At 37.8% G+C, this 15120-nt stretch overlaps 1 protein-coding gene across 1 annotated transcript; it reads left to right on the top strand.

Annotated features, from left to right (window-relative positions):
- Positions 1 to 14190: 14190 nt before the first annotated feature.
- Positions 14191 to 14847, top strand: LOC114188350 (uncharacterized mitochondrial protein AtMg00810-like). Its single transcript, XM_028076945.1, has one exon. The coding sequence runs from the start codon at positions 14191 to 14193 to the stop codon at positions 14845 to 14847; it is 657 nt and encodes a 218-aa protein (XP_027932746.1).
- The last annotated feature ends 273 nt before the right edge of the window (positions 14848 to 15120 follow it).

Here is a 15120-nt window from a genome sequence, read left to right on the forward strand (position 1 = left end):
AGAAAACCACTAAGACAAAACAAAGATTACTTAAGGACAAGCAAGAAAAGCACAAAGCCAAGGAAGTTAAACTCTAATAAAAGGAAATTATGTGACAACTTTTACCAAAACAAACAAGAAAAGCACATTTAAAGACTTTATGGAAAGTACTTGAACATGCCACACCAAGTCTTAAATCATGCATATACTAAGAAAGATAATAGCCAAGTTAAGAATGGAACTAATTAGCCAATATCACCCACAATTTTAATATGAAAACTAGTAGCATAACACCTAATCAAAATTGCACTTTTGGTTCACCAAAGAGTAAGTTTGCCCTTGGCAAATGAGTAAAAAGGTGTTAAGATTTTTATTCTTTCACAAGTTTCATAAGATAGAAAGACAATGTTTTTGGGTAGCTTGGACACTTAGTTCCTTAAATTTTATGCCAAAATCAATTTCAAGGAGCATACATCAAGCAAGACATAAAGTGAATGCCATATTCAAATACTTGGAATAACAAGAACAAGAAAACTTCAAGCTAACATATGACATATAACTCAAGCAAAAGTTGGGCACATTTAAAGACTCAACATGGCATACACAAAGACACACACACATGTAGCTATCATGCATTTAAACTCATGGAATTTAAGCTCAATGACTAAGCATCCAAAGTCACGTTATCCAACCACATTTAGAAGCAAAAGAGTCATAAAACTGAAGCCAAAATTGCCACAACATAACCTTAAAAGGTTGTTTTTCGTATTCTCGACAACTCTGACATTTGCTCACTCATTTGATCATAACTCTTTCCACAGAACTCAAAATGCGCTCATTATGTTTTTGTTGGAAACTAGACTCACAGGGCTTTCTTTTGATATAAAGAATGTTACTTTTGGACCATTGAGCTAGCTGCAGTATTTTTTTCAAAAATGAACACGTTGCTATCAGCACTATTTTTATGTGGACCCTTCAAAGATAGCTACACAAGACAATGTTAGAACATGAAAACACCATATTCAAGGACAACCAAAGCTCTAGATACTAAATGATGTAGGATTATCTTGTTCCTTTTAGAAGATTAATGAATGTGGTGATGATTGATTAAGAAAACCAAGAAAATCCCCATTGGACATTAAGATAGCAAGCTATCTAGATGTGAAGGTTCCTTTCCAAGGTTCTAGAGAATAGAAGAATCGATTGATTCAAAACAAATAAGAGTGGAGAACACATAAAAAAAAAGTAAAACCCAAGTCACACACACAAAGGAAGAAAAAGTTAATTTAGATGTGGTCATCCTTTCTAGATGATCCTAGCAAGCTTTGCTCCTTCTTTTTCCTCCACATGTGCTCTCCAAAAGCCATCTAAATGCTCCACTTGTCCTTCCTTGTCCCACCTCTTAATGAACCTACAAAACAAGTTAATTTTGAATTAGCATGTTGGTTTTAGTTAAGCTAATTCTTTGAGTCAACAAGTCAACCCAAAGTCAAGGTCAACAAGTCAACTTAAAAATAGTCAACCAAGCCAACTTAATGGAATTTTAAACTAAAGAAAATAAAAGCAAAGGAAGGAATCAAGGAACTCTCATTCTTCTAAGCATGTGCCATGGGCCATCATCCTTGGTAGGGATCAATCCTTTATCATTGATTTAGATGTTTCACTTTGCCATTGTGTTTCATTCCTATGATTGCTTGGTACCAACATGAAGCTTTTAAAATAATGACAACAAAAGTATGTGGTCTCACGATGCAAGTAAGTTGCACAAATTTATCCTTCTACTCTAGCTTTGTTTTTTACAAAACGTTTTGATTCCCCCATAAATCTATATGAAGAAAAAGAATACATTAGGGAAGGACAAGAACAAGATATATAAAATATAGTAATCATATCACCTTTCAAATGGATACATACACCTATATTGCACTGGTCTGCCAAGCCATGCTTCATATGGAAGATGAATAGGGAGATGCTTCATTGAATGCAAGAATCCTTTGAGGAAATATTCTTTCCAATTTGCACATAATAAGTGGACTATTTTCCTCCAATCTTCTTATTGAATCCTCCTTTAATATTGTTGAGCACAAATCTTTGAAGAAGTAAGAGGATTTAACACATGCATTAGCAATGAGCTAAATGCAATAGGAAGTAATGTCTTCATGAATACATGACAATCATGACTTTTCATACCGTGAATACTACCTTTTTTAGTATCTGCACATCTTGCCAAGTTAGAAGAATAACCATCTGGCATTCTAAGCTCTTTGATCCAACGACAAACTATTTTACTTTCATCTTTTGTTAAGCTGTAATTTGCTTTTGGCTTTAGAAACTTCCCGTTAGCTTGTGACTTTAACTCCAACTCTCTCCGCCGACAATACGAAGCTATATCTCTTCTGGTCTTGTCATTATCTTTTGTTTTGCCACTAACATTCATCACCGTGTTAAAGATGTTGTCAAAAAAAATTCTATATGCATCACATCACGATTATGTCTTAGCAAGTTATCTTTCCAATATGGAAGATCCCAAAAGATGCTTCTTTTAGTCCAATTATGCCACTCTCCATACTTATTCATCCTTGTCACACCACTTTAAGTCACTATTGGAAAATCTTGGACTCGTCGCCATACTTGTGATGAGGTCAACCTCAAAGGTCGCTTATCCTTTTCAACTTTCCCTTTGCGAAATTCCTTATTATTTCTCCTAAATGGATGTTTTGTGGGCAAGAACTGACGATGACAATCAAACCAACAACTTTCCCTTTTCAACTTTTCCATACATTGTGGATAAGATAATCTATCGTGTGTGCTCCAACCGGATAACATCCCATATGCAGGGAAGTCATTAATAGTCCACATCAAAGTTGCCCTCATTAGAAAATTTTGCCTCCTTGAAACATCGTTCGTCCAAATACCAGTCCACAACTTATTCAAATCATCAATCAAAGGCTCTAGATAAACATCTATAGATGCCTTTGGATTAGATGGACCTGGTATAAGACACGTTAAAATCATATAAGGCTTAGTCATACACATCTCAGGTGGAAGATTATATGGAGTAACAATCACAGGCCAACAAGAATAGGGGATGACGATGCCTGAATGTACGAATTAAATCCATTTGTACATAGACCAAGTCAAACGTTACGAGGATCACTAGCGAAAGATGGATGATTTCGATCAAAGTGCTTTCAGGCTTCCTCATCAGATGGATGACATAGCATGCCTTGTGTTTTGTTCTCATCATGTTATGTCACATGTTGTCCTGTTTGCATTGAAGCAAACATTCTTTGTAGTCTTGGAATTATAGGCAAGTAAAACATGAACTTCAATGGAATTGTTTCGTTTTTTTTTTTGCCTTTGTCCTAGATGTATCGTGCGATATCGTGGTTGCCCATAAAATTTGCATTGGAGCAAGGATGCATCATTTTTTCCATTACCATTGTCGTAAAAAAGCATACAATCATTCACACAACAATCAATCTTCTTAGACCCCAATCCCAAAGTTGAAACTAATCTCTTTGCTTCATAATAATTGTTGGGCAAAGGATTATTTGGTGGTGTTAGATCTAAAATTAGTTTTGCCATCTGGTCCAATGCTTGGCTGAGAATGTTCTAGTTGGATTTGAAGGCCAAATGTCTAATACATACTAACAATTTTGACTCTTTTACCCCTTCAAATACAGGTTCATTTGACTCTGCCAATAAATTGTAAAACCTTTGAGTGATTTCATTTGGAGACTCTTCTAAACGACTATCGTCTGCTTGTTCAAATGAAGCATGTTGGCCAAGAGCATTATTCAACATCTCTTGCATATACATTGCTTGATTCATCTTAGAGGTACGTAGGAAGTAGGAAGATTCTTTAATGTTCATCCAAATAAACATAGGACATTTTTTCACCGTGAAATGTCCAAATCCAGTAATCTGGCATGAATCCTTTTTTGTATAGATGAACTTTAACCTCCTCGTCTTTCAAAATATGAGTACATTCGCACTTGATGCACGGACATCTAATCCCTCCCTCAAGAGCATAATATTTATATTGACGAACTGTTTGGATAAATTGTTCAACTCCTATCACAAAAAGTTTCCTTCAAGCCTCTCCTACCACTGTAACAACAGTCATACACTCAACGACGGTGGCTCGAAACTTCACCCATGTTCTGTGACAAGGCAAAGAAGGACAGTGTTACATTTGTGATAGTGAAAGAACATGGAAATTAAGCAATAAACCTATTATTACTTAAGTCCTACATGGAGGACAATGTAAAATAGAGAGATGCTCCTAAAAGCATCATATTGGAGGGATATATCTCACTTATTGGGTAAGATTTCGGAAGAGCGATCAAAGTCATCATTGTCCTATTTTGGATAAGTCTTGTTTGTATCCTTTATATACCACTTGTGATGTCTCTACCTACTTTAGGGAGCATTTCTAGGTTTGGAAACTTGATATTTTGCTTCTTACATACTTTTCAGTTGTTAGTTTTAATTATAGACTTTTTTTACACTTTTAAACTTGTAGGAAGTAGTCTACATAGACTATGGTTGCTTGTTTAAGGTTAGCCTATTACTATCCTCTAATTAGTTGTTAAGATGTGTACTTTCTAGGTTGTCAAATGCAGATTTAATTTTTGTTATTGTTACTAACTTTGAGTTGTGTTTGTATCCTTTATATACCACTTATATTGTCTCTACCTAGTTCCTTAGCATGTCCAAATTCTAGCTTAGTTCAATTTTTAACTTTATTTTGGATGAGTCTTGCTTGAAGTTTATGTCTTAGTTAGTCAAATTGTGAGTTTTAAGTAGATTTAAAAACTTGAGTTGATCCATAGCTTTATTCTGGCACTTAAAACTTAATTGAACAATTTGTTTACACTTTTTTTACATACATTTCGTGCACATATACATTTCTAGATTTGTACAGTAGTTCTAGATTGGTGTGTTAGCTTTAGATGGTGAAATTAGGTTGTAAGGTTCAATTTTAAGAAATCAATACATTTTGACAGTGTTAGTGTATTTTAGAACTTGTCAAGCTAGTTACCTCCAAATTTTATTGTCATGTTTAGTGCAGTTTGTAGTTTTAGCCTAATTTAGGGAACATTTCTAGGTTTGGAAACTTGTTATTTTGCCTCCTACATACTTTTGAGTTGTTAGTATTAATCATAGACTTTTTTGACACTTTTAAACTTATAGGAAGTAGTCTACACAAATTATGGTTGCTTGTTTAAGGTTAGCCGATTACTCACCTCTAATTAGTTGTTTAGATGTGTACTTTCTTGGTTGTTAAATGCGGATTTAATTTCTGTTACTGTTCCTAACTTTGAGTTGTGTTTGTATCCTTTATATACCACTTATATTCTCTATACCTAGTTCCTTAGAATGTCCAAATTCTAGCTTAGTTCAATTTTTAACTTTTAGCCTATTTTGGATGAGTCTAGCTTGAAGTGTATGTCTTAGTTAGTCAAATTTTGAGTTTTATACAGATTTAAAAACTTGAGTTGATCCATATCTTTATTTTGGCACTTAAAAGTTAATTGCACAATTTATTTACACTTTGTTACATACATTTCATGCATGTGGCAGGAGAAATAAGGGAATGTAAAAATAAGAAGGTGATTGAATCCTACTTTGGACGTAAGGTGACAGTGTATACAGAGAAATTCAAAGAAGGGGATATTGAAGGAAAGGCCATGGAGTGTTGTTTGCCTTAATTTCATAAAAAGGTGAGGCCCCATTGTTCACTTGAAGTTCACTAGAGTAGAGAGAATGGTACTAATGACAGGTTTTGGATCCAGAGTGGCGAGGCCCACATGCATCCATAAAGGGAAATGGTTTAAATCCTAGTTGAGTTTCTACATAGGTCACACTTATAGAGTTTATCATTACTGTATGTTGTTGGGTTGAGTGCAAGGTGAAATGAATTAATTATGCAGAATGGTTGAAGGGAAAAGTGAAAGAAGGTGGTATGTGACAATGGATTTCTAAATTTTGCATGTACGCAAAATTCATTGAATAAGCAATGAAGTGGTTGTAGGGGGAGGTTGATCTATTGAATATGGATTGGAGCAATTATAGCTTAAGAAATTGGACATGCTTTATTTATATATCTTGTGGGAGAAGAACATAGATTATGGATGAGGTCATGCTCCCACAACAATCAAATTTACTCCAAAGTGAATATTATAACAAGATCTGTTGTTTTAGGTTGGTTAAGTGAAATATAGCCTAGTGGGTTCCTTAGTCATGTTTCTTTAGGTAGATTTGTTAGCATGAATAGCATTAACTTAAGTTTTACGATTCTAGTGCAGCCAAAAGATGCAAAGTTAGTAGTGAAATATTGATTGAAAGAAATCATTGCATGCAAATTAGCCAAAGACTCATAAAATTATGTCGAGTTGACTTTTTCAATTAGAGTTTACCAAAGAGGATAACTTCAAACACATAAACAAATTTAATCTTAATATTCCTTTATCTACTTGGTAGCTTGTGCTTAACTTTGATATAAAAAACCCTAACAGAAAAATGAAGTTCAGTGAAGTTCCATCAGATATTGTGGGGCTGCCTCAGCTACATATCACTTGAGTCACAATTCCGTTCAATCAATTCCAGTGGTAACAATTTTTCTATGACTCAAAAATAGGGATTAAGCTTATGTAACTATTTGATTATGTGTGCCTATTAAATTCAAATCTTATACATAATATACTCACACTAAAAAGTTCATAAAATTGTTTTTTTTTTCTATCATAAACTTATGATTGAAGAAAACTGTCATATTTCTATCTTTATTTTAAATTCGTGACCATGCTTTCTTAGTCATGTACATGTGAGCACATATAGCTTAATAAATAAATAATTGAAAAGGTAAAAAACTTACTTGGCTAAAACTTTGCAAAAATTGATGTAAAGTAGGCTTTCACAACTACTTATGCATCTTTCTCTTAGATTACCTATTCATGAAAAGTTGAAGGTTTATAATCATCCATGGCAGATTGGCAGATTAAGAAACTCACAACAAAGTAAACAAAAGCAGTGAAATAGTAATTCTAAAGAACTTGTAAAAGATTAAGAAGAAAGCAAGTAAGAAATCAAAAGTAATCACACGTATTATATAGTATAGTGTTGGCTTGGTGAGTTAAGTGCAAGAAAATATTTATAGTGTATATGTGTTAAGTGCAAGAAAATAGTTATAGTTTTCTCAAAGGAGATAGGCCATGGCTCTATTATATTACTGTATATGTGTGTGTATAAGTAAAATTTCAAGTTAGAAATGTGAACCATGTTCAACGTTCTGATAAATTTGGTGAAAGACTGCCACACCACAACTTAAAGTTAGTTATACCACCGATCAAACTTGCCAATCAACCGTGAATGATATTTAGAACACAATTTTTATGGACTCTCTTGTGTATTTTAATTATAGTGGTGGAATAAAAAACCAACAGCACCAAAAGCCCCTGCAGCAAAAACTTGTCACACACCAAACACTACAACACCATCACCAAAAACATACACCAAACACAGAGTGGAAACCCAACCAATTCACAATGAATTCAAAATCATACCCAATTATTTATTTCCATAAGTTGAACCCGTAAATCCCCATCCAATTAACAATGATATAGGCGGCTTACCTCAACAATTGCTGAAACAGTACCACGACAGGGACCCGCAACGACCAGAGCACCAACAACTTCAAAATCTCCCTCGATAGCAAGCCACCCTCAACCAACGAAGACTCCACTCACGAAAGCACAAGAGGAATTGCAAAAATGATTTCGCAATTGCAAAAACGAATTGCGACAGAGGAAAAGAGAAGAGCAGAAAAAACCCTTACCAAGATTCCCTTCAAGGCCGCAAGAGAAGATGCTGGACGGTAGCAACCGAGGACACTACGGTGGGTGTTGGACAAAAATGGTGGACAGCGACAGCGCCCTATAGAGGAGGAGAATTTTAGAGTTGTAGTATGGTTCTGTTTTTTGTGAGAATGAAAAGAAAAGGGGGAAACTAAAAATGATATTGGACATTATTGAGCCATTACCGACGGATCATATCCTTCGGTAAATGAGAAAGTAACTTATCAATGGAATTACAGACGTACATACAGTTTTTGCTTCAGTTGATGACCTTACCGACGGATATGTAATTCGTCGATAAGCCCATAAAAAATTCAACTATTTTTTTGTTTGCCTTTATCGACGCTCCTTGCCGTCTATTTTATCCGTCGGTAAACCAAGTTTTTCGTCGAAAAATTATCTATCGGTAAACATTGTTTTTCTTGTAGTGTACTAATGTTGCTATAGTTTAGTAATATTAATTTGATTGCGTCAACGACAGCGTTATCACCTGCCTTTTTTGGTCCTTTTTTTTCCCGTACTTAGTAGAGAGCAGCCTCTTAGCTTTATAGAAGGCTTTAGCTCATCCTTGCTTTAGGTTTAAGTGAATTGGGCCTTCCAGATAGTACGTAGGTCGGCTCCAAGTCGGGCACAGTACGTCTTTGCAATGAGGTTGGCTCCAGTCCAAACCCAATACGTCCATACACCTTGGTCTGCCTAGAGTCTGGCCCAATACGCACATACACATAGGTCGTTTTGAGGTCGGCCCACCGCATGTATACACATACTCTACAAGAAAATGTTTCATTAGTAACCAATTTTAGTTACCAAAAGTTGTTAGTCACTATAGTGACTAATTTAGATATCATTTTAAAAAATAAAAAATTATTGGTTACTAAAATTGTCACCATTATAAATAAAAAATGATAATTGGTCATTAAATTGGTCATTAATTAATTAGAGACCAATTTAGAGACTAAGTCATTTTGGTAGCCAAAACCTAGGTAGCTAATTTTTAGTGACCTCCTTTGATAGCCAAAACCATGGTAGCTAATTTTAAAGACCAATTTAGTGACCAATTATAATTTTTTATTCATAATAGTCACTATTTTAGTAACCAATAATTTTTTACTTTGTAAATTGGTATGTAAATTGGTCACTATAATGACTAACAATATTTAGTCACTAAAATTGGTTACTAATGATACATTTTCTTGTAGTGATAGGTCAGGTTAAGGTCGGCCCACCGCGTGCATACACATAGGTCGTCCTTAGGTCGGCACACCGCCTGTATACACATAGGTCATTTTAAGGTCGGCTCACCGCATGCACACATAGGTCGTCCTTAGGTCGGCACACTGCGTGCATACACATAGGTCATTTTAAGGTTGGCTTGAGGTTGGCCCACCGCACACATAGGTCTACTAAAGTATGTAGAGAACTAAATCATTTTAGTGTCGAGCCAACTAAAGTTGCTGCAAACATTTTATAACGGATTTCATCGCTTCCTCCCACGATCAACATTTGGGCTCGGAAGGCCTTTACATGAACTTTAGGGTTTGAATCCCCTAAGAAGGAGGAGACCTTCGGAGGCTCAAAGCTCTAGGGTAGGGCTTCTTCCTTGATCTGAGGCAAGAATGGGTGGCTTTCATCACAACCTCTATGAAGTGCTAGGAACTCACCCCTTCCCACATAATGATCACGCATCCATTGCCTCATCTCCTCATTAGTCTTCTATAGTTGTTCCTTTTGGCGAAGAGGCTCGACCAGACAATGACGAGACTCCTCCACTTCTTTCCTTCATCGCTCATGGTCCTGCTCGACTTGCTACCGTTGTTCATCGCTCTCGATCTCAGCCTGGGCTCTTTCCTTCTCTACTTCACGTCTCATCTAGTCTCGTTCCTCCGCGACCTCCTCTTCTTCCTATTAGGTAAACTTAAATGTGTGTAGTTGGAAGTTGTTGTATTAATTGTCTAGGAGATTGCAAAAGGTTGAGAGTGGGTCTAGCTATGATTAAGCATGCAATAGAGTTCATTAATTGTGAGTTAGGTAGTAGTTATATTTAATGAATGTAGTTGAAGGGTCATGTCCAAAGGCCTATAAAAAGACCATGTAGTGCTTCATTTCAACATACAACAAATCTGAATACAAATAGTGTTTATCCAGAGAGACTTGTTTGTCAACAAATTGGCATCAAAGCTTGAGAGCCTGAGTGTTTGAGTGAGTTTGAGAGTTTGATCGAGATGGCTAGCTTAGCTAACAGCATGCCCCTACCGAAGTTATGAAAAGGCGTCAGCTATGATAACTGGAGCCTGTAGATAAAGGCTTTCCTTGGTTCCCAAGAAGTATGGGAGGTGGTCAAAAATGGGCAACAAGAACCAGAGGATATTGGAGAAATGACGATAGCCCAGCTTGCTACGTTAAAAGCAACACGAGCAAAGGACAAAACGGCTTTGTACGTGTTGTACCCAGCTGTTGATGAGTCCGGATTTGAGAAGATAGCAAATGCTATGTCTTCAAAAGAAGCGTGGGATATTCTGGAGAAGGCATACAAAGGGGATAATTGTGTGAAGCAAGTTCGGCTTCAAACTCTCAGAGGCGAGCTTGAAAGGATGAGGATGAAGGAAGATGAAGGGGTTGCCGAGTACGTCTCCCGAGTTGAGATAGTAGCGAATCAACTCGGTAGAAATGGAGAGACGTTGCCCGCTTGCCGAGTGGTGGAGAAAATGTTGAGGTCGTTAACCGACGACTTCGAGAATATAGTTTGCGTAATAGAGGAATCCAAGGACTTGATAGCGCTCTTAGTGGAAGTGATGAAGGATTGATCCCAACCAATTATGGAGGCATATGCTTAAGAAGACTAAGCATGTTTAGAAAGGAAGTTCATTAATCCTTCATCCCTTTCAATTGTGTTTGTTATTTTTGATTCCCTAAGTTGACTTAGTTGAATCAACTTTAGTTAACTTGTTGACCTTTGACTAGGTTTGACTTGTTGACTATAGTTGACTTGACTTAAGCCAACATGCTAATCTATATTTGTTTGCTTTGTAGGTTAATTAGGAGTAAGAAAGCAATGCTAGGTGGCGCATGGTGATTGGGGAGCATAAATGATGTGGATGAGAGAGTAAAGCAAATGCATAAAGCATAAAGTAAAAGGCATAAAACAAGTGTACCTATGTACATTTGGTCTCCTTTGTTTTGAGCACACTTTAGCCACTTTTTGGAGACATATGAGACACATTCTTTGTCTCCTTTTGTGCTAGACCGAAATTAGCCTTGCACACACCATAGTTGGCTCTTTTGTCTCTCATTTTTGTAACCTTATTTGACCTAGTTTCTAGAAGCTAGGGTTAGGTTTTTGTAGAGACATCCTTAAGTATCTTTTATTTGCTTAGAGGCCCCTAAACTCTTCTATATAAGGGGTGCTCCTAAACATGTAAAAGGGTTGAACATTTTGAAGTAAAAACACTATTGTGTCTCAACCATTTGTGAGAGTTTCCTCCCTAGGGAGTGAATACTTTTAAGCCTTATCTTGCATAGCAAGTGGCGGCACACATCTACTCATCTTCAAGGTTGCCATGGCTTCTAGCCTAGCCTTATAGTGGCGTGCTTCTCACATTTTTACCATTTCTTTCCTTTCCATTTTATGTTTTCTTCTTCTTTTAATTATTCTTGGTTTTCTATGGTTTATGTGCTTTCCATTTCCTTTTTGTTTTGAATCAATCCATCATCTTCTTCTCTTGAGCTTTGTGAAAGGAACCTTCACATCTAGATAGCTTGCTATCTTAATGTCCAGTGGGGATTTCACTTAGCTTTCTTAATCAATTCACACCATATTCATAACTCTAAAAGAAAACAAGATAATCCTTCATCAGGAAGAGCTTGCTGGGTCGCTTGAAGCGCATAAGCAGCAGAGAAGGAAGAAGAAGGAGGAGTCCCTTGATAAAGCACTCCAAGCAAAGGCAACCATTAGGGAGAAGAAGGTTCCTTATACTCAGAACACTCGAGGCCGAGGTGGTAGAGGCAGAAGAGGATATGAAAGAGGTCAAGAACAGGTCGGCCAACAAAACTGGCGTGGTCGAGGATAAGGTGGAGGTCGTGGTGGTAGAGGAAAAGCAGGTCATTCGAACAACAGGAGTTGAGTGCTTCAAATGTGGTAAGTACGATCATTTTGCTAAAGACTGCTACTCAAGAGTCAAATGTTACAATTGTGGGAAGGTTGGACATTTCGCGAAGGATTGTCGATCTGAAAGCAAGAAGGAAACGAACTTCCTTTCTGAGGATGCTGAGGAAGAAGGAATATTAATGATATCCAGGATATCAGGTGCCGAGCTAAGTTTGAGTTGTTCTGACAACTCAGTTTGGTACCTTGATACAGGAGCAAGCAACCACATGTGCGGGGACGATAATCTTTTTAAGGAGCTCACCAAAGTTGACGCTGGACACGTATCATTTAGAGATGCATCAAAGGTGGCAGTAAAAGGTCGGGGTACAATATGGTACCTGCAGAAGAACAACCGAGTTGGAGAAATCAGAGATGTGAACTATGTACCCGATCTCAAAAGCAACATATTGAGCATGGGCCAGCTGATGGAGAAAGGCTACTCGGTTCTAATGAAAGACCAAGTATTATACTTGAAAGATAAGTTAAATCAATTGATTGCTCGAGTAGAGATGAAGAAGAACAGGATGTACAAGCTGGACCGAAAAATAGTCCAAGAAAGGTGCTTGAAACTTGACGTGAAGGATGAAGCTATGAAGTGGCACTTCCGGTTTGGCCACTTGCATTTTGGTGGGTTGGCCGAGTTGGTGAAAAAGGAGATGGTGCGAGGACTCCCGACTGTGGAGTTTGAAAAGAAATTCTGTGAAGAGTGCGTGCTCGGGAAGCATCCAAGGACCTCATTTCTGAGGACTGCCGAGTACCGGGCGAAGGAACAACTCAGATTAATTCACATAGACATTTGTGGACCAATTACCATTGAATCTTTCAGTGGGAAAAGGTATTTCATTTCTTTCATAGATGATTTTTCAAGAAAAACATGGGTGTATTTTTTGAAGGAGAAATCTGAGGTGTTCCAAGTGCTTAAAAGGTTCAAAGCAATGGTTGAAAAGGAGACCAGCATGCCTATCAAATCTGTTAGGTCTGACCGAGGAGGCGAGTTCATCTCATTCGAGCTCATGAAGTATTGTGAGGAGCAAAGAATAAGGAGATTTCTGACAGCACCATACTCACCCCAACAGAATGGAGTAGCTGAGAGCAAAAATCGAACCATACTTGACATAGTTCGTACAATGTTGAAAAGCAAGAACATGCCTAAGGAGTTCTGGGTGAAAGCAGTGCAATGTGCCATCTATGTGCAAAATAATGTCCATATGCTAAGCTGAACGAGAAGACACCGCAAGAAGTCTGGAGTGGAAGAAAGTCGAGTGTGTCTCACCTCAAAGTGTTTGGCAGCATTGCTTATGGTCATGTTCCAGCTCAACAAAGGACCAAACTTGAAGATCGGAGCAAGAAGTACGTGTTTATTGGGTACAATGAAAAAACCAAGGCGTATAGGTTGTTCAACCCAATAACAAAGAAGGTGATTATGAGCCGAGATGTTCAAGTTGATGAAGAGAGTGAATGGAAGTGGAACAACTCGGAGAAGGAGTCTATAAGCTTGGAAGTAGATACACCACCAACTATGAGAGATCATGAGACTTCTGATGAAGAAGATGAACCTCTACAGCCTAGAGCGCGAAGCTTGCAAGAAATATACAACTCGATTGACAAAGTACATGTTGTATGTTTCTTGGCAGATTCAGAAGACTTCAGCTTTGAAGAGGTTGTGCAGGAGGAGAAGTGGCAAATGGCAATGAATGAAGAGATCGGAGCAATCGAACGCAACAACACGTGGGAGCTAACCGATCCACCCAAAGGAGCTCGGCCTATTGGCGTAAATTGGGTGTACAAGAAGAAAACGAACGCTGAAGGAGAAGTTGAGCGATATAAAGCTCGACTCGTAGTGAAGGGGTACAAGCAGAAGGACGGAATAGACTATGATGAAGTATTTACTCCAGTGACGAGGATGGAAACAATAAGGTTGTTGATTTCTTTAGCAGCTCAACACAGATGGACAATTTTGTAGATGGATGTGAAGTCAGCATTTCTGAATGGAGTCTTGGAGGAGGAAGTATATGTTGAACAGCCACTTGGATACATGCAAAGAGGCGAAAAGAAGAAAGTGTTGAGATTGAAGAAGGCACTTTATGGCTTGAAGCAAGCTCCACGAGCATGGAATGAAAGAATCGACACTTATTCAAGAAGAATGGGTATGACCAGTGCCCTTATGAACATGCTCTTTACATAAAGAAGAAAGGAGAATATGTGATGTTCATTGCCCTCTATGTTGATGACCTTATCTTCACGGGGAATAATGCTGAGTTGATTGAAGCATTTAAAGAAGTGATGAAGAAGGAGTTTGAGATGACCGACTTAGGTCTTATGAAGTATTTCCTTGGTTTGGAAGTCATTCAAGGGAAGGACGATATCTTTGTGTCGCAGGAAAGGTATGCTGAGAAGGTCTTGAAGAAGTTTAAGATGGCGAGTTGCAACCCGGTTTCCACCCCTATGGAACTAGACACAAAACTTTCTAAGTATGCAGATGGAGACCGAGTTGATGCGAGCAAATACCGAAGTCCGATTGGAAGTCTCAGGTATCTTACAAATACTAGACCAGATTTAATGTTGAGTATTGGAATAGCAAGTCGGTATATGGAGGAACCGAGGTATACTCATTGGAAGGCCCTAAAGAGAATTCTAAGGTATGTGAGAGGAATTGTGTCACTTGGTCTGATGTATACTAGGACGGATGATTACCGACTAGTCGGCTTCTCAGACAGTGATTGGTGTGGAGATGTTGATGACCGGAAAAGCACGTATGGATATGTATTCTTCATGGGGAGCACGACGTTCACTTGGCTTTCAAAGAAACAGCCCATTGTAACACTGTCAACATGTGAAGCAGAGTACGTTGCAGCATCCTAGAGTGTTTGCCATGCAGTTTGGCTTAGAAACCTTCTAAGCAAACTGGAATTAAAGCAAGAAAAGGGAACTGTGATCCAAGTTGATAACAAGTCGGCCATTGAATTGGCAAAGAATCCGGTCAATCATGAGAGAAGCAAGCACATTGATGTTCGATTTCACTTCATCTGAGAACAAGTGAAAGAAGGAAATGTAAAGTTGGAGCACGTTGAAAGTCGAGCACAAGCTGCATATATGTTTACAAAGCCGCTGCCATCCTCTCTGTTCGAGAACAAT

The sequence above is a fragment of the Vigna unguiculata genome, chromosome 6, assembly GCF_004118075.2.
Source record: "Vigna unguiculata cultivar IT97K-499-35 chromosome 6, ASM411807v1, whole genome shotgun sequence".
Lineage (NCBI taxonomy): Eukaryota > Viridiplantae > Streptophyta > Magnoliopsida > Fabales > Fabaceae > Vigna > Vigna unguiculata.

Bases quoted from the DNA above. Each gene is read 5' to 3' on its own strand.
- LOC114188350 (XM_028076945.1), top strand. From the start codon at position 14,191: ATGTTCATTGCCCTCTATGTTGATGACCTTATCTTCACGGGGAATAAT.